General features: G+C 33.8%; 1 protein-coding gene across 2 annotated transcripts in view; it reads left to right on the top strand.

The window, feature by feature from the left end:
- Positions 1-19,311, top strand: part of Wasl (WASP like actin nucleation promoting factor) — a 77,214-nt gene extending 57,903 nt beyond the window's left edge. For both annotated transcript variants that reach the window (XM_015488290.2, XM_048786053.1), the window contains 3 exons: positions 9,016-9,536; positions 12,059-12,167; positions 16,566-19,311. In XM_015488290.2, coding sequence (XP_015343776.1) covers positions 9,016-9,536; positions 12,059-12,167; positions 16,566-16,627 — 692 coding nt within the window. In that variant the 3' untranslated portion in view covers positions 16,628-19,311. The remainder of the gene's footprint in view (positions 1-9,015; positions 9,537-12,058; positions 12,168-16,565) is intronic.
- The last annotated feature ends 780 nt before the right edge of the window (positions 19,312-20,091 follow it).

Here is a 20,091-nt window from a genome sequence, read left to right as displayed (position 1 = left end):
CTTGACCTGCACCTTCGCACAAAAAGTTCCTAGTGCATTGCAGCCATGAGGGAGTCAGATCATGATTCAAATCATCACCACTTTCCACATCCTACTCTACTGGTCATTCTTCTCTACTGGTCATCCTTCTGTACTGGTCTTCCTTTCACTTGTTATTCATTTTTGATTGGTGCTGTGTAAATACACATAAAGGTGGAATTCCCTCTGGTATGCTTATATATGCATATAGCATGATTTTGTTAAATTTATTTCACATTTTCTCCCCTTTCCCATTGTTCCTTCCTCCCTCTCAATCCCTTTCTTCTACTCCTGATCTTCCATATATCTTTATGATATCCGATTCCCTACCTTTTTTCCCCTTATTTTCCTCTGAAAGAAAACATTCAACTCTTCTTTCTGACTCTGGCTTGAATATTTCACTTAGCATGTTGTTTTCCACTTACATCCATTTGTTGGCAAATGCCATAATTTCATTCTTCTTTATGACTGAGTAAAACTTCATTGTAAATATATATACACCACTGTTTCTTAATCCATTTATCTTTTGATGAGCATCTAGGCTGGTTCCATAATTTGGCTTTGTGAATTATGCTGCTATAAACATTTGAGGTGGCTGTCTCACCATATATACTGATTTTAGTTCTTTTTAATAAATATTAAGGAGTGGAATAGCTGGGTCATGTCGTGGTTTCATTCCTGTTTTTTTGTAGCATCTCCATACTGCTTTCCAGAATAGTTATACTAATTAGCAATCCCACCAACAATATATGAGTATATCTTTTTCTCCACACCCTCACCAACATTTATTATTATTATATATTCTTGATAATTGCCATTATGACTGGAGTGAGATGAAATCTTTGGGTAGTTTTGATTACATTTACCTGATTACTAGAGATGTTGAGCATTTTTTCATATATTTGTTGACCGTTTGTATTTCTTCATTTGAGAAATATCTTTTTATTTATGTCACTTTTTTGAGTTCTTTATATATTTTAGATATTAATCCCCTGTCAAAGGAGTAGGTGGCAAAGATTCTCTCTCATTCTGTAGGCTCTATATTCACATTATTAATTCTTTCCTTTCTGTTCAGGAATTTTAGGGATATTATTAAGGAAGTTGGAGTCTGCATTGATAGGATAGACTATTAACCCTGTGTTTTCTTTAAGCTGTTGCAAAGTTTCTGGTCTAATTCGTAAGTTTTTGATCCACTTTGATTTGATTTTGTTTAAGGTGAGAGGTAGGGATCTAGTTTCATTTAGGTACATATGTATATTCAGTTTTCATAGCCCATTTGTTAAAAAGGCTATCTTTACTCCAACATGTATTTTTGGCACCTTTGTCAAGTATCACATGTCTGTAAGTATGTGTGTTTGTTTCTGTGTCTTCTGTACTATTCCATTGGACTTCATTTCTGTTTTGTTGCCAATACTGTGTTTGTTTTGTTTTGTTTTTTAACTATAACTCTGTAGTATAATTGATCAGGTGTTGTGATGCCTCTATATAACTGACCTTGCTCAGGATTGCTTTGGTTATTCTGGGTCTCTTTATTCTTCCAAATGAATTTTAGGCCTTTTTTTTTTTTTCAGTTTTTGTGAAGAATGTCATAGGTATTTTGATGAGAATTGCATTGAAACTGTTTATTACTTTTAGTAGTATGGCCATTTTGACAATATTAATTCTGTCTATCCAGGAACATGGGAGGTCTTTCCATTTTCTAAGGTCATCTTTAATTTCTTTCTTTGTTGTTCTATAATTTTCATTGTAGTGATCTTTGGCTTCCTTGGTTATATTAATTATCATGTAGTTTATTTTGAGGGATAGTTTTCATTTTTTTCTCAGCAGAATCACTGTTGGAGTATATGAAAGCTGTTCATTTATGAATGTTGATACTGTATCCTTCTACTTTGCTGAATTCATTTCAGCTTTAGAAATTTTCTGGTGGGTTTTTTTTTATTCATTTTTGGATTTTCTAAATATAAAATCATTATCAGTAAATAGTGATAGTTTGACTTCTTTTTCTATTTGTATTTCTTTAATTTCCTCCTTTTACATGATTGCTCTGGCTAGAGTTTCAAAAAATTATATTGAATAAAAGTGGTGAGAGAGACATTCTTGTTCCTAATTTTGAAGGAAATGATTTCAGTTTTTCTGCATTCTGAATGATGATGGCTTTGGCTTGTTATATAAAGCTTTTATAATGTTGAGACAAGTTCTTTTTACCCATAGTTTCTCCAGCATTTTTAACACAAATGGTTGCTATATTTTATCAAAGGTCTTTTCTGCATCTACTGAGATGATCATGATTTTTGTCCTTAATTCTGTTTATGTGGTGATTTTACATTTATTGATTTGCCTACATTAAACCAACCTTTGCATACTTAGGAGGAAAACCACTTGATCGTGGTGTATTATCTTCTTGATGTGTTTTTGGATGCAGTTTGCCAATATATTTTTTTAAGATTTTTTTTAGTTGTAGATGGACACAGTATCTTTATTTTTATTTATTTATTTTTATGTGGTGCTGAGGATTAAACCCAGGACCTGACACATGCGAGGCAAGAGCTCTACCATTGAGCTACAACCTCAGCCCTTGCCAATATATTATTAAGGATTTTTGCGTCTGTGTTTATTAGGGATGTTGGTCTGTAGTTTTCTTTTCTTGGTGTGTCTTTGTCTGGTTTTGGTATGAGGGTTATACTGATTCTATAGAATGTATTTGGAAGTGTTCCCTCCCTTTCAATTTCATGCAATAATTTCAGAAAGACTGGTGTGTGTTCTTCCTTAAAGGTATGGTAGAACTCAGTTGAGAATTTATCTGGTCTTGGCCTGTTATTCTGACTCCGTAGAATGTACTTGGAAATGTTCCCTCCCTTTAAATTTTGTGGAATAATTTGAGAAAGACTAGTTCCTTAAAGGTATGGTAGGAACTCAGTTGAGAATTCATCAGGTCCCAGCCTAGTCTTTGTTAGAAGGCTTATAATTGCAGTTTCAATTTAATTACTGGATATTAGTCTGTTTAGGTTTTCTGTATCTTACTGGTTCAATTATTCTGTGTTGATTTTCATTGGACAGGTGGCGTGTGTCTAGAAATTTGTCATTGTCTTCAAAAGAGTCTTATCTCCTTTTTCATGTCTTATTTTGTTTATTGAGTCTTTTCTATATGTTTTGGCTAGTTTGGCTAAGGGTTATCAATCTTATTTATCTTTTCTTTTTTAAATTTTTTTTGAGAGAGAGAGAATTTTAATATTTATTTTTTTTAATTTTCTGCGGACACAACATCTTTCTTTGTATGTGGTGCTGAGGATCGAACCCAGGCCACACGCATGCCAGGCGAGCACGCTACTGCTTGAGCCACATCTCCAGCCCCTCTTATTTATCTTTTCAAAGAACTAAATCTTTATTGCATTGATCCTTTATATTTTTTTAATTTTCAATTTCATTATTTCCTGAGTTCTACTGATTTTGTAATTAATTTATTCTTACTTTCTCAATGACTTGAAGTGGAACATAGTCTTAAGTATGTATTTAGGACCTAGTTTTTTTCTTTTTTCTTTTCTTTTTTGGACATAGGCACTCAGTGCTATAAATTTTACTCTTAAAACCCCTTTCATATTGTCTCAGAGATTTTGATATGTTGTTATCTATAAGAATTTCTTGATTGCTTCTCTCATTTTTCTGTGATCCATTCTTCATTTAAAAGAATATTGTTCAATCTCTATATGTTTACATTTTTTTATTATTTTTCTTGCTATTGATTTCTAGTTTCATTCCATTATGATCTTATAGGATGCATGACATTATATCAGTGTTTTTGTATTTACCCTAACTTACATTGTGACCCTAAAATGTGGTCTGTTTTGAAAAGGGTTCCATGAGTTGCTGAGAAGAAAGTAAATTCAGTAGTTTTCGCATGAAATATTGGGATGAAATATTCTATAGATGTCTTACTAGGTCTAGTTGATTTATAGTGTTATTTATAGTGTTATTTAGGTTGAAGATATCTTTATTGATCTTGTGCTTGGATCTCCTGTCTATTGGTGATAAAAGTGTATGGAAATCACCCCGTATTATTGTTTGGGGTCTGTCTGGAACCTTGGGACATATAGATTTACTATTGTTATATCTTGTTGGATCATTCCCTTATCAGTTATGTAGTGGCTTTTTTGTTCTCTTCTGTTTAATTTTTGCTTCAAATCTGTTTCATCAGATATGAGAACAGCTATTCCCTTCTTGTTTTAAGGCTCCATTTGCATGGAATATTTTTTCCATCCTTTTACTTTCGGCCTGTGAATGTTTTTTCCAATGAATCTTGCAAACAGCACAAGTTGGACCTTGGTTTTTGATCCACTCTGCTAATTGGGGAATTGAAACTATCTACATTCCATGTTATTATTTATATGTTTGTACTTTTCTAACATTTTGGCTTATTTGCTATATTTTATTCTGTATTGATTTTCATTTAGTTGGTGGTTGCTCTAGTGATCTTCATCCGTTTGAGAGCTTTGGGGTTGGTTTTGGGGTTCTGCTGTGCTCAGTTTATCTTTGCATATTCTTTCTAATGATTGCCCAATAGTCATAAATTCTTTTAGTTTTTCTTCCTCATGGAAAGTTTTCATTCTTTCATTGATTTTGAAGATAGCTTTGCCGAATATAGCAATCTTGAGTAGCATTGTTTTCTTTTAGAGCTTGGAATATCTCATTCCAGACCTTCTTGACATTAGGATCTGAGTTGAAGAGTCAGAGGTAACCCTTATTGGTTTACCTGTAAATGTGGCCTTACAATTTTCTCTTGCAGCTTTTAATAGTCTTTCCTTATTTTCTTTCTTAGATAATTTGGTTATGATGGGTCTTATATGCCTGTTGTAGTTGGATGTCTCATTTCTAATATGGGGAAATTTTTCTATTACTATCTGATTGAAAATGTTCTTAATGCTATTATCCTGTATCTTCATGTTCTCTTCTATTTCAGTGACTCTCAGATTTGTTCTCTTGATGCAGTTCCAGAGTTCTTGTATATTATGATCATGATCTTTTATTCTTTTTCCTTTATTGCACACTGAGTGTTCAAGTTCATATACCCTGTCTCAAGGCCTGAAGTTCTGTTTTCTGTGCAATCTAATCTGTTTGTGATGCCTTCAAGTGAATTGCTTATTTGATTCATTGTGTCTTTTATCTCAGGAGTTCTGATTTATTTCTTTTCATTATCTCTTTATTGAAATGGTCTTTTATCTCATATGTTTGCTTTCTTAATTTATTACTTAGATCTTTGATTTTTTTGAACTTTTAATAATAAGTTTTTTATACTCTTTCACAGGAATATCATCTGCTTCATATCTGTAGGATTGTTTTTTGGGGAATGGTAAATTTTGGGGAGCGATTTGTTTGCCTGTTTCCTCATGTTTTCAGAGGTCTGGGACTTGTGCATCAATTGAGATGTATTCCCCATTCCTCTTTTATACACATGTCCTTTTGTGTATAGTTAATTGTTTTGTTATGGGACTTCTCTCTTATTTTGATGTATAAGTAAATATTCAGGAGTAGGATCTAAGGTCCCTCTCTGTTTGTTGGGGCCTGCTTGTTGGTTTGGGGGTTTTGTTTCCTATGTTCTATGTGTTGAAATATTGTTGAGGCTCAAGTAGGGCTAGATCGTGTGTGGGGTAAGATTTGCTGTTACTTGGCTAAGTTGTGAGTATTGCTCAGCAGCAGGATCTCTATTCTATAACCTTAATGTCCCACTCACTTTCCAGGCTCTTTTAGGGAAAGCAGGGAGCCAGGAATAGCAATAAATGTTAGCAACAGATGCACAGCCTTAAGAAAAATGTCCAATGTCTATTTTGGCATCTATAACACTTCCACCTATATAGGAATTATGAGGTCAGCATTTAACATCACTACCAACAAAAAAAAAAAAACATTTACTCGATCAAGTATTGAACAACAGATTTACTATATCATCCACTATATTAATAACCATAGCAATAATAATGGGGTAAGAATTACATAAATTATTTAATTTTTTAAAATTCTCTTAATGGGATTACGGTTTCTTAAGGGAATATAAAGTAGGATGACGAGAAAGTTTGAAATGAACCGAGGAGAGGCAGGAGATAGGTAGCAGATGATGGCTATAAAGAATAAGGAGTTAAAAAAAAAAAAAAAAACCTAAAAGTAATAAAAAAATGAAAAAAAGGAAAGAGGAATGGGAATTTTGACTATTAGTGGGAGAAAAGAGTGAAGAAGAGGCAACAAGAGGACAAAGCCAATGTACTAACAAACAAATGTTAAGATCAAAAACAATTCAAACCCATATATAGTTTGTTATACCCCATCTAAGTCAAACTAAAGCTAACTAATAAACTGGTGAAACTGAAAACAACTAAAACGAGAGCAAAATTATATGAATACATATGTATTTTTTTGAAACCTGTTGGCAAATAAGTTAAAAATTAAAAAGTGGAATACTGGAATAAATGAGAGAAAAAGGTTAAATACTCTTAATGAGAAATAAAGGACTTATTTCCACTGGGTCCATTGAGATCAGCCTCCCTCTTTCCCACAGGTCCCCCACCCTCACTCCCCGAAAGCCAGGTATTTTTTTATTTTGTTTTGCTCTGCTGTGCTGTCCTTTGTCTCTACCTGCACTCCGCCTTCCTGCAGCAGCTGTGGTTGCCACCAGCCAGACTGGTGTGTCTCAAGTATTGGCTAGAGCATTATCTACCAGTACTTTAATGTTGACCTGAAATAATGTTTACTTATTTTTTTAGTATTAGGTTCCCACCAAGACAAAGTTGTTTTGTTTTGTTTTGTTCTGTTCTGTTCTGTTCTGTTCTGTTCTGTTCTGTTCTGTTGGTAAGCTCAATCTTGTCTTCCTTTAGCTTTGAATGGAACCATTTTCATTTTTTATTACTTTTGTTTGATGCTTTGTACTTATTTCTTTTTAAAAAATTCAAAAATACCATTGTTATTTTAATTCTGGTATTTGTGGTGACTTAGAGTTGAAAATCTTGACCAGAGTTTTCTCATAGTGGTGTGTTTCTCATAGTGATGTATAGGGGCATGTGTGTGTGCGTGCACGTGCAGATCTGGCTAACTGCATACCATAAGTTCTTTTCTTCTCCTATTTTATTTCTTTCATAGTTTTTACCTTCGGACATGGCATTTTTTGCAGTTTCCATTTTGTGTAGACATAAGGCAGACTAAAAGTTTGCTTTTAGTTTGCAAGGTAATAGAAATGCTGAACTTTTTCTACATGCAGATACGATACAGCTGATGATTGACTCATAAATCAAGACTCTCCTTTCTGAGTGTTGAATTAGTGTCTGTCTAAGTTTGTATTAGCCAAATCCCAAATTATCCCAATAAATGTACCCCATACAGACAGGTTCAAAAGAAATTTAATTCATGGTTCTTGGTAAAATCATGAAAAATAATTATTTAATGCCTTTCATAATAAAATAGTCCAGTCCTTTTCCTCTTAAGTAAGGGAGGAGTAAATTATACTAGTTCTAAATATTGTTGCTATTTGAAATGTAAACCTGATTAAATGAAATTTTGTATCTTCTTGAAAGGATTTGATACACTCTTATTCAGGGAATAGCCATTTCATTCATATATATATATATATATATATATATAAAAATTTCCTCCCCTTTTTGCCATTTGATTGAAAATGTTAGAAAACTACTCTGCTTCTAGCAAGCTTTTAAGTCTCCTTGCTTTTGGTCCAGTTAGATGGAATGTTGGGTGAATCTTAGCTGTATCTTCTAGACCTCTAGTACACCTTAAGTGTAAATCGTAGGAGTGTCCCACTGTGATGGTCTGAATTTAGGTTAACTCTCCTGCTCCCCGTTATGTATATTTGAAGGTTTTTATGCCAAGAGACAATACCCATGTGAGTTTGGTCCTTTCCATACATGTCATTCAATGTTTATGATTATATTTGATTTCAGATTTCTAAAGCATCTCCCCATGATTGTCCCAAATGAAATCAGAAGATACTATTTATTCTCTGTAAAGTGAGGGTTTTTTCCCTTTCTGTTATCATTGTATTACTGAGCATCTAAGCTTATAATTAAGATAGGTATTTATAACTGAATTTGGTTGGATAGGAAGTTTCCTTAATACCACATTATACTTTGTATTAGTAAATACAAATGACTATTATGAATTCTAACATTTCTATACTCCTAAAAATAATTTTTCAAACCAGTCTTTAAATTAATGGGAAAATGATGAAGTACATTATTATATTTATTGGTGTATGTTGATGGCAACATCATGTCTCCAGAAATGTAGTAAAATAAAATCTAACACTTAGGTTTTATTCACATTCTCCAATATAGTCTGATATCATTGTACTTTCAAATTTGTTTTCTTAATATCTTAACATTGTCACTTAAGTAGAAGAGTGTAAATATCATTACTATCAAATTAGTGATAACTTTTAATTAATGACTTTACTTTTACAATTTATAGGATTTCTCATTTAATTTGTTTATCACTTTTTGTTTCCTAAGTATGTAATCAAATATTTTGACTGAGCAACCAGTCTCCCTTCTTTCCATTGCTAGAATTGCTAGAATTTCTTTTGGAAATAATAGGACATTATACCATAAAATATAAATCCATATAAATTAGACAACAAAGGATTACCTTTTAAAGGAAAAGCATTATATTTGTATCTTAGCTCAGATTAGTATTAATAAATTCTAATTGACTATGATAAACTATAAAATTTGAATCTGAACTAATTTTTAAAAAACATAAATGTAATTGATTCTTTAAAAAGGGAACAGTTATTTGTTAATTTTAATTAAAATATAAAAGTGCTTATTAAGCAAACTTTGATTTCATTGTTATTTCTGTTATTATAAAGTAGAAAAATGTTTATTCTTAACCTTCAAAACTGGTACTGATTTCTAAAAACTGAATTCTGGTGTTTTCACTGATATTTTTCAAGAAACAACAGGAAAATGATCTTGATTTTTTTTGTTTTTTGTTTTTTTATTTCAGCACCACCACCTCCACCACCATCACGGGGAGGACCACCACCACCTCCTCCCCCTCCACATAGCTCAGGCCCTCCTCCTCCTCCTGCCAGGGGAAGAGGTGCTCCTCCCCCACCACCTTCAAGAGCTCCCACAGCTGCACCTCCACCACCACCTCCTTCCAGGCCAGGTGTGGCCGTCCCTCCACCACCACCAAATAGGGTGTATCCTCCTCCACCTCCAGCCCTTCCCTCTTCAGCGCCTTCTGGGCCTCCACCACCACCTCCACCTCTATCAGTGGTAGGATCAGTGACGGCACCCCCACCACCTCCACCTCCGCCTCCACCAGGGCCACCACCTCCCCCTGGCCTCCCTTCTGATGGGGACCATCAAGTTCCAACTCCTGCAGGAAACAAAGCAGCCCTTTTAGATCAAATCAGAGAGGGTGCTCAGCTAAAAAAAGTGGAACAGAACAGTCGACCAGTGTCCTGCTCTGGAAGGGATGCGCTTTTAGACCAGATACGACAGGGTATTCAACTGAAATCTGTAAGTAATATGCTCTTTCATTTTAGATCATTGATCAGAATGGAATTTTAAAGTAATCTATAAGATATCTTTGAAAAGTTTGTTAATCTTTTTTCTCTTGCTATAATTTATAATTTTTTAATTTTTTATTTATTTTAATTAGTTATACATGACAGTAGAATGCACTTATATACTTTGATATATCATATACATAGATGGTATATAATTTCTCATTTTTCTGAGTATACATATTATAGAATATAATTTATAATTTTTAACCCTATAGATTTTTAAATATTTTTAGATACAATGAAATGCACAAATTTTTGGTTTAGATAATAAGTTCCTATAGCTCTATAACCCATACTTCTACATAAAATGTAGAACATTCTGTATCCCAGAAAGTTACCTTATGCCTCTTACCAGCTAGTTGCTCCCAAAACATTCACTGATGTAATTGCCTATTCTTTTTTTTTTTTTTTTGGGTGCCGGGGATTGAACTCAGGGGCACTTGATCACTGAGCCACATCCCCAGCTCTATTTTGTATTTTATTTAGAAACAGAGTCTCGCTTTTGCTGAGGCTGGCTTTGAACTCAGGATCCTCCTGCCTCAGCCTCTGGAACCACTGGAATTACAGGAGTGTGCCACCACACCCTGCTTATTGCCTATTCTAAAATTTACTATAAATGGAATCTTATAGTATGTTTACAGTTCATTGTTCTATATTTTATTTTTAAATAAAAGATACTTTTAAAAGAATCATTATTAAAGTAAGGGAAATTTAAAATACCAATTGCAATTACCAATTGTAATCACCTTGGTAAATCCAAACTAGTAACTTTATGAAAACTAAATCATATTCGAATGATTCCATGTTTTAGACTAGTAAAGAATCAGGTGCCACCAAAAAAAAAAAAAAAATTTGAAAGAGTTCTAATAGAATTTCTGACACTGAAGGCTGATAACTTTTGGACAAGATGATCATCATTTAATCCTTTAGATCATTTAATCTTTTAGAGGTTGACAAACTTTTTTGATAACAGACCAGATTATAAGTATTTAGACTTATAGGCCATATGGTCTTTTGTTAATTTTTTTTTTTTTTTAGAGAGAGAGAGAGAAAATTTTAATATTTATTTTTTAGTTTTCGGCAGACACAACATCTTTCTTTGTATGTGGTGCTGAGGATCGAACCCGGGCCGCATGCATGCCAGGCGGGCGCGCTAGCGCTTGAGCCACATCCCCAGCCCTGGTCTTTTTGTTATAAGCACCCAAATCTGCTGCTGTACCATAAAAGCTGCTATATATAGTACATAAATAAAAGAATGGACTTGGTGTGGTATAAAGCTTTATTTTTAGACTCTAATGGCAGTGTTGCATTCCTATTTAGTCTTCTCTGATTTATATTGCCTGATCATTAAAGAGTGGTTCTGGCTGCTGTTAAGAGCCTCATGCAGAAATACCAAACTCTAAAACTTGAGATTTTCTGTTTGTGGACTGCTATACTAGTAATAGTATTACATACAACAGCTAAACTTAAGTACTTATGAATTAATCTGTATCTTATGGAGAGCTAAATGGAATTTTTTTTTAAGAGAACACAGCGATATTTAGCCCAGAAAGAAAAGTAGTTAGTAGAAGAGTTACCAAAAAACCAAATGAAAATTTTGTCTTAATAAAGTTATTAAGACAATTTTCTTGGAAAATATTTTTCTTTGGAAAATTTTATTCCTTGGAAAAGGATTTAAAATTTCAAATAAATAAAAATGTTTAAAAACTTGTGTGATTATTTAGTATAGCTATGCTATGTCATCTTTTTTGTTTTTGTTTTGTGGTACTGGGGATTGAACCAAGGCCTTGTGCATGTGAGTAAGCACTCTATCAACTGAGCTATATCCCCAGCCCTATTTAATCTTTTTACCAATATTATAACAATGGGTAATGGAAGTTCAGAGACAGAATTAATAAAATTAATATGTAAAAATATATTTGTCTCATTTTAGTACTTAGAGAAGTACTTTCTAAATTATAAATTTTTTCCATTACATTTTTTTCCTCTTTTTTTAATATGAATGTGGAAATAGGGATAATTTTGCAGGGACTGGTTTCTGAATAAATGAATTTTTAATCAAAATCTTTAGTTTTTTCTTTTGTATCATTTTATTTCCTGAATATAGTTTGGAGGAAATGGAAGTAATTTCTACTAGGGATAGTTAGTTATTTGCCATGTGAGACAGGTACAGTTTCAGAACTTCTAAATACTGCCCAGGTTTATAAAAATAATGTCCTTTAATAATAGTTTTGAAGTTTTATCATATAAGATTCTTGTGTGCTGGAATGTGCAGAAATTATTATTCACTTTTGGGGGGAATATTCAGTTTTTTTCTTCTTAATTTAGCTAATCCTGACTGGGCTTGAAATTTTGATTGCTTGCTTTTTAATTTTTCAAGATAAAGAGGTGATACTAAGAAAGTAAGACATTCTGAAGACAGATTCTTTGCTAAGGATTTACAGTTGAATCTTTCTAATTTTGTATTCCAAGGTGTCTGATGGCCAAGAGTCTGCACCACCAACACCTGCACCCACTTCAGGAATTGTGGGTGCATTGATGGAAGTAATGCAGAAAAGGAGCAAAGCCATTCATTCTTCAGGTAGCTTGCATATGTTTGTGTGTATGTGTGTGAGAGAGAATTTTATTGCTTAAAATTCTGCTGTTTTTATTTTTATAACTGTCTTTGTTAGCTTTTTCTCTGCTAATGAGTAATTAACTGATTTATTGCCCCTGTAATTAGTCTATCTTAAAATTTACAGATGCTAGCACACCACAACCATAGCTGTAAAGTGGAAAAACTTTGGAAAAGTGGTAATTGTATTTCCTATACTGAGAAATACTAATAGAATCTGATTGCCAAGCAACCTCTAGACAAAGCTTGTGATTTCTAGATCTCATTCCTGTTATATTCTATTGACAGAAGAAATTCAGAAGGTTTCTCTGGTTTCAGAGGATTAGAAAATTAGGAATATTCTATAGATTGTGGGGTTTGTTAAAGAATACTTTTTTGACACATGCCTGTAATCTCAGTTACTTGAGAGAATGAGGCAGGGGGACTGAAAGTTTGAGGCCAGCCTGGGCAGGTTAGTGAGAACCGAGAGCTGGGGATATAGCTAAGTGATAGAGCACCCCCGGGTTCAATCCTCAATAAGTACTCCCCCCAAACAAGCATATTTTTATCATTTTAATTTTCTTATTTGTTACATGGAGAGAATTCACATATCAAATGATTGATGGTGAGAATTAAATAATATGTAACCAACAGATTACCTAGCTCATAATAGGTGCTCAGTAAATCTTACTTTCCTTTTCTTTGTTTCTCTATAAGGAGATAGATATCTTAAGATCCTTGAGCAACGTTATACAAATTACAAAGACAAAAAAGACTAATTATTCCATAAATATTTGTGAAGGAGTAATATTAAAATTATAACAAAACAGTAAAAATCCTTGCCTTCATGAAATAAGCTTTCTTGTGAGAGAGACCAAAAAATATACAAAACAAATTAGAAAATATAAAGCAGAAAAGGGCAAGGGAGTTATAGGCTGTAGGAGGGAGGTTCATTTTGGAATAGAACGATAGTCCCAACTTAGGTGACATTTATGGAAAAACCTGGAAGGAGTAAAACATGTTAAAAAAAAAAAAAAGCAATATCTGGGAAAAGCATCAGATGGAAAGAACAGCAGGTGCAGAGTACCTGAGGCTGCGGAACAATAAGGTCCATATGTTGGGAGCAAGAGAGAGAGAATAGTAAGGAATGAAACAGGGGACCATTAGTAATGCTTTGAAGACCATTAATTTTTATTCTGAACTCGATGGGAAGCCATCATAGGAATGACAGTAATCCATGCAAGAGATGATAGAGGTTTGAACTAGATTTCTTGTACTAATCAGAAATGGTTGGTTTTATTTTGAATGCATAGATCACTGGAGTTACTGATAGGTCAGAAGTGAGCAGCTTAAAAGGTGGAATTTCTTTAACAGAAGAGCAAGTTTAAGGGGAAAGATTAGGAATTTGGCTTTGGTACATACTGTATTTGAGATACCTATTCAGAATTCAAATTTAAGTGTTGATTTGGTTATATGTCTAGGATTCACGGACAAGGTCTTATTAATATTTGCATGTCAATAAGCTGTACATAGATACGTATTATTGAAGGTTATGGAACTGGTTGAGATTAGCAAAGTGGATGTGGAAAAGAAAAGGTCTAGCTGGGCACTGTGGCACCCGCTTATAATCCCAGTGACACAGGAGGCTGAGGCAGGGAGATCGCAAGTTTGAAACTAGGCTCAAAAGGGCTTATGATGTGGCTCAGTGGTAAAGTGTCCCTGAGTTCAGTTACCCAGGATTTAATTAATTAATTAATTAATAAACAAATAAACAAAGAGAAAGAAGAAAAAGTCTAATAATAATAAGGTCTGAGGACTACAGAATGTAGCATTTAGAAGTCAGGTGAAACAAATGTTTGAAGGAGGACAGGATAATCATCTGGGTCAAATGGTATTCTGACCAAATTAGAAAAGAAAATATAAAAGATAACTTCATGTATGGAAGATGCTCAAGAAAAATTTTGATAGCTGCCAGTGTCAAAGAGATAAATTAAAGGTTCACATTTGATCAGATGGGGCAAATGGTAGGTTGCTATAAAATAGATGATGATGAGAATGCATTTTTTTTCTTTTGATGTCTCTGGGTTTTGCTAAATACTTCCCTATAGTGATTTAAAAAAAAAAAAGACATTTTGTAATAGTCATGCAAGTTATAATGAACTTATCGTGGTTCATATATGAATGTATAACATACTTTGTGTATTTGAACCCTTTTCATTTTACTATTATTTCTGTGCTAGTACCAGAAGATAGAATTACTAGCTATTTCCTCCTTTTCACCAAGGAGGAGCAGTTGGTGATAATTTTACCTTTGGTCACTCTTGATGCTAGCATAGTTAGGTGTACTTGATGCTTTTATCCAGGTGAAGTTCTTTTTTTTTTTTTTTGGATATCAGGGATTAAACCCAGGAACACTTAACCACTGAAACACATCACCAGGCCTTTTTTCTATTTTATTTAGAGACAGAGTATCACTGAGTTGCTTAGTGCCTCACTTTTGCCGAGGCTGGCTTTAACTTGTGATCCTCCTGCCTCAGCCTCCCAAGCCACTGGGATAACAGGCACGTGCCACTGCACCCAGCTTATCCAGGTAGTTTTGAAGCATAACTAGCAAAAACTTTGGATAGCACATATTTCTATTGCTAGAAAAGTAAACAGAAGTTGTAATATGTAGTCAGTTGAACTGTTTTGCAAGTGTATTCTGTAACAATTTAGAGCTGACTTTTAGACTTAAATAACTAATAGCTATTATTGTTAAGAATAATAATAACTCATAGTATTATTATAATAAAAGAAATAACTTAGTTTGGAACCAAGAAAATATATCTTTGCTTCTCTCTGGCTTTTGTTAATTTCCAAGTTCTAATACTAGAGCTGAAGTATTTCTTTATAGGACCTTTTAAAATATCTGTTTTATAGTGGGGGAAATAAAAGAAAAAGACAGATCTGTACATCTAGCACACATATATGTCACATACTTCTTTTTCTTATTTTCTATTATTACCAAGTGAAAGTGTTTGGGTCCTGTCTTACATTGCCAACTTGGCTTGCAGGGGTTATATGGGATATGTACTTCAAAGGTTAGTAATTATGACAAGCTGATAAAAATATAGAAGTGTGCTCTCAGAAATTGACAACATCTACATATTCGTTCATTCAAGAAATCTAGTTGAGCAGCTCCTGTGAAGCACTGTTTTCTGGTATTAAGGATACAATAATGAAAAGACAGGCAGACTCCCTGATTTCATAGAGCTTGTATTCTAGTGTGAAGGCCATGAACCTAAAGACATGTAAGAATATCAGACAGGAATGTTGTAGGAAAGTAAAACACGAAAGATACTTACTGATTGTGGAGAAGGGTTATACTTTACAGAGGATAGTCAGAAAACCCCTCCAAGAAGGTGGGGTTTTAGTGAGTCCTCAAAGATGAGGAGACTCAGGCAGACAGAAAGCAAGGATAAAGTTGGCATGTTTGAGTCACAGAAAGAAGGCATCTTACTAGAAATAGTGAATCAAAGGAGATGGCATTATGAGAAAGGCTTGGAGAACACTGAGAAATGATGACTGGGAAATCATGTAGGGATTTTTAGAATTGAGGTCACATCAGATTTTATTCAGAGCAGTGCTTGGCCACAGGAGGCCTCTAGGGGGTAGCAACATGAGATTTTTTTAAAATTCAGAATGTAAATAGTGTCACTCCCTTTGCTCTGATGCAAATGGACTAAACAATCTAAGCAAGATACAGTGATGGTATGGAAGTGTGGTGGGAAGGAGTAAACTGGGTTGGATGGTGAAAAAAAAAAAAGAGGAATCATTAATAATTTCTGGGCTCTTGACCTAATTACCTGAGAGAATTGATGCCATTAATTGAGATGAAACTGACTAGAGCAGAGATGGAGAAGCAGGCTGGGGAGAGGAAAAAACTTCACAAGTTTTAAATTTGAGAATCCACATGAAGAGTATAAGAAGGCAGTTGGATTCTTGATTTATAAGTCTGAAATTCAGAAAAACCAAACCAAATGTAATATAACACATTAATATTAAGCACACTGGATAGGCTGGGATGGGGAGTACTGAGTGGTGAGGCTCTCTTGCTTCACACGAGTGAGGTCCTCAGTTCTATCCCTACTACAGGGAGAGAGGGAAAAATCACAGGTTGAAATTTGTTTCATAGATACCAAGGTAGAACCCAAATCTTGGAAGTTCTGTTCTAATCCTTGGTTTAACTGTCACACTCTTTGGATGTATTTCATTAAATTTTAAACTATCTTATTAATTAGATTTCTCCAAGAATTAAATGGATTATGTTTTCAGAGGTCAAGTATTTGGAGAACTCAAGAATTATGTAACATTTATATTTTCATTGTCTTGATGATTTTCTTCTAGATGAAGATGAAGATGAAGATGATGAAGAAGATTTTGAGGATGATGATGAATGGGAAGACTGATCTATATTATATATATATATATATATTTTTAAGGTGAAATACTAAACACTACTTTCTGTCTATGGATTCTGTAAAATTATCATGTAAATGTTCTACCAATTTGCTGTATAGTTTTGTTGCCTTTTTTGCTTTTTTTTTTTTAATTAATCTGTGCAATACCTCATTTAATCTGTAAAGGTTTGTCATAATCCTCTACAAAGCTACTCCCTGTTACTGTGTACAAGTTTACACCAGGATGCTCACTTGATTTGTGAATATATTTCATTCCATCAACAAGGGAGTTTAAATACTATATGTGAGACTGACAAAAACCTTAATGTAATTTAGTTATAATGCCAGAAGGAAAACACTATTTTCATACCCTACTTTTTCTGTACCTAAATTTTCTTATTAAAATCTATTATAGCACTACATTCTTTTTTAAGTGATGTAAACCTTAGTTTCTTTAGCCCCTTCATTTTGAATACAATGCTACATATGAATGTTGAAGTTGATACCTTGCACAGTTCTCTAGACATCACTACACTGATGCCATTTTTCAAATTTTAGCAATATGCTCTGTATGACATCTCTACAAAGATCCCAGTAGGCGAAATCAATTATGCCTCTTACAGCAGCATTGCTGTTACTGGCACAGTAGTGGTGTTTGCAGGCTGGAACCACAGGGAACCCTTCCTTCCATACCTGTACTTGATTGCGGTTATGTTTATGCTGTAACAAATGTGACAGGCTTTTTGGCAAAACTCTTAAAAAAATATTTTTGGTATTATTCTGAAAAATTATTTAAGTTGGAGTTTAGAGGCTTTGGGGGTAGTTTTATTCTTCATGAACCATAATGGTCATTCTGTTTTTCAGTTTGTATAGATTGAGGTCTTCAAAAATACCAACCATAAATATCAAATTAATTGGCAAAGGTATGTACTGTAATGCTGAACCTAACATACTGTATATTTTTCTTTTGATAATTTCCCAAGGTTTTTGTCAAATGTCAAGTGAAGGGTTACATTTTTCTTAAAAGATTGATGGTCCAAATGTCAATTTTCTTGAAACACATAACTGATTCTGATTTAATAGTTTTTTTAAAAAAATAAAACCTTACAACCTGCACATTTGTTTATGCATACTAAATGGTGTGTTAAAATTAGGGTGTCCTTCCCTCTTTACAATACACTAATTCACCTAAAGATGGTCATTCATATTTATAGTGCTAATTATTATATCTACCTACTTTGAATTTTAGGTAGAAAATTATCTGATTTAAATACAGACATATTTTCTCACATTGAGTCATATGCAGAATGTAGTTCCAAATGTATTTCATTACTATAGTCACGATACCCAACTAAAAATTATTCTATCTAGAATTGTTTTGACCAAAATCTAGTATTGGCATGATCTTGACAGGCTGGACCTGCAAGATGTGGCTTGAATTTTAACCAGTTTATCACATAATCTCTAGTGATCATGCATCTAGTTATCATAAAAATAATTTAAGAGGTTTAGTTGATGAAAGCAGTAGGTGGTGCAGTAAAATAGTTAAGTTATTCAAAGAATGTTACCTTCCTTGCAAGAGTAATTTAAGCACATGGGAAAGATTCTAGATTTTTGTTTCTTGTAAAAACAGCGCCCTTTGCTGCTAGAAACCTTTTCTGCTTACTATCATTTTTATTGTGGCTTTAGCTCAGTGAGTCTGGTGTGGATAAGGTTGGACAGCTACTAACCAATGAAATCAAAATTTTGTGCAAATATTAACTAGGACATTATAATTATTTTAAATAACATTAAGTCTGGTGCAGTGGCTCATACCTGTAATCCCAATGACTTGGAAAGCTGAGGCAGGAGGATTACAAGTTTGAGACCAGCAACTTAGCAAGACCCTGTCTCAAAATAGAAAGGTCTGGGATGTAGCTCAGTGTTAAAGCACTGCTGAATTCAATCCTCCAGTTCTGGAAAAATACATTTCATTAAACATGTCTTTTCTATGACATTATAAAAAATGTTTTAAGTGGCCTAGAAATGTAAGGTAATGCCAATTTAAGGTGTTTCTTAACTTTTGGCCAAGGAATTCAGGATTTTCTATCTAACTTTGGTATGATAAGTATTTATCAGGAGCTTCTCTGAGCAGAGGATATCAATTCTCAGAGTTGGAGACATACATAAAAGATGGGTATATAATTTGCCAAAGGCAATTGAGTTTGTTCTTTTTTCTTAAGGAGAAAAAGACCTTTTTGTTGTGATTGCACAAAGTCTAAGTTTCTATTGGTTGAAACACAACAGCTGTGGAGTTCAGTCCAGGCATGAAAACTACATCTTCTTTACTGAGTAAGATAAAGTTTGCATGTTTCAGTCCTCCACCGTTCTGCACTGTGGGCAGCACTATACCTGTGCATTGTCTGAAAGCCTCCCATATATACTCCAGCGAAATGATTGTCTGGTAGCCTTCGCATTTAACAAACTAGCATGAGGCTTTTTATATCTAAATGCTATGTGATAGACAATTTCAGCTAGCCACATATTGTATGTATGCGATTCATAAAAATTTTCAATCATTCATTTCCATTTATCAACTGAAATTTTGTTTAGTATGTGATTTTTTTTTTTTTTTGAATTGTATAGTGAATAGGATGTTGCACTGGTGGCAATTCATCATGGAGCATAATAAAATTAATTTGGCCCAAATAGCATAAAATGGTGTGTTTTTATTTGTTGATTAAAAGACTAAACTAGGTAACAAAATCCTTAAACTGTGGAGAAGACCAAAGCATATTCAACAACAAATGATGGTGGTTGAAGTTTTTAGCAGACTTCATGCCTGAGAGTTGGAGTGTGCCATTAAATAAACATGGTGAGCAAGAAACTGTTACACCCTGTTCTGTTGGGAAACATGACAGCTGCTCAGTAGTTCCCCTGGAAGCCAGTGAGTGCTGTGGAACACAGGGCATTCACATCACAAGGTCACACTGTTTGGAACTCTTCCGCATACCAAAAATGTTAAAAGTTTTCTAAATTAGAATGATATTGAAGTTTACTGGTAGTTTCAGTAAACGCCAAATACAGCAGTTCATGTGAGCCATAAATAGTTTTCAATAAAAACAGTATCAAAGATGGTGTTCTTTTTTAAACAGGAAATTCAGTTTTTGATAAATAGAATTTTTCTGTTCCACTGACTCTGGCATAAGTGGGTGTCTGAAGATTAAACTGAGTTATGGAATCCAGAGTGTAGGTTGCTACAGAATGCCTTTCAAGAGCTTCAGCCAAAGTTAACAAATATTTCAAGAATAGTATGTTCTATTAAAAAGTTTTCTGGGGCTGGGGTTGTGGCTCAATGGCAGAACCCTTGCCTCGCACATGTGAGGCACTGGGTTGGATCCTCAGCACCACATTAAAACAAAGATATTGTGTCCATGTATAACTAAAAAAAAAAAAAAAAAAAAAATTAAAAAATAAAGTTGTTTCTGATGTAC

This window comes from Marmota marmota, unplaced genomic scaffold (genome assembly GCF_001458135.2).
Source record: "Marmota marmota marmota unplaced genomic scaffold, marMar, whole genome shotgun sequence".
Lineage (NCBI taxonomy): Eukaryota > Metazoa > Chordata > Mammalia > Rodentia > Sciuridae > Marmota > Marmota marmota.
The sequence above is the reverse complement of the archived record's forward strand: the minus strand, read 5'-3'. Positions and strand labels throughout refer to the sequence as shown.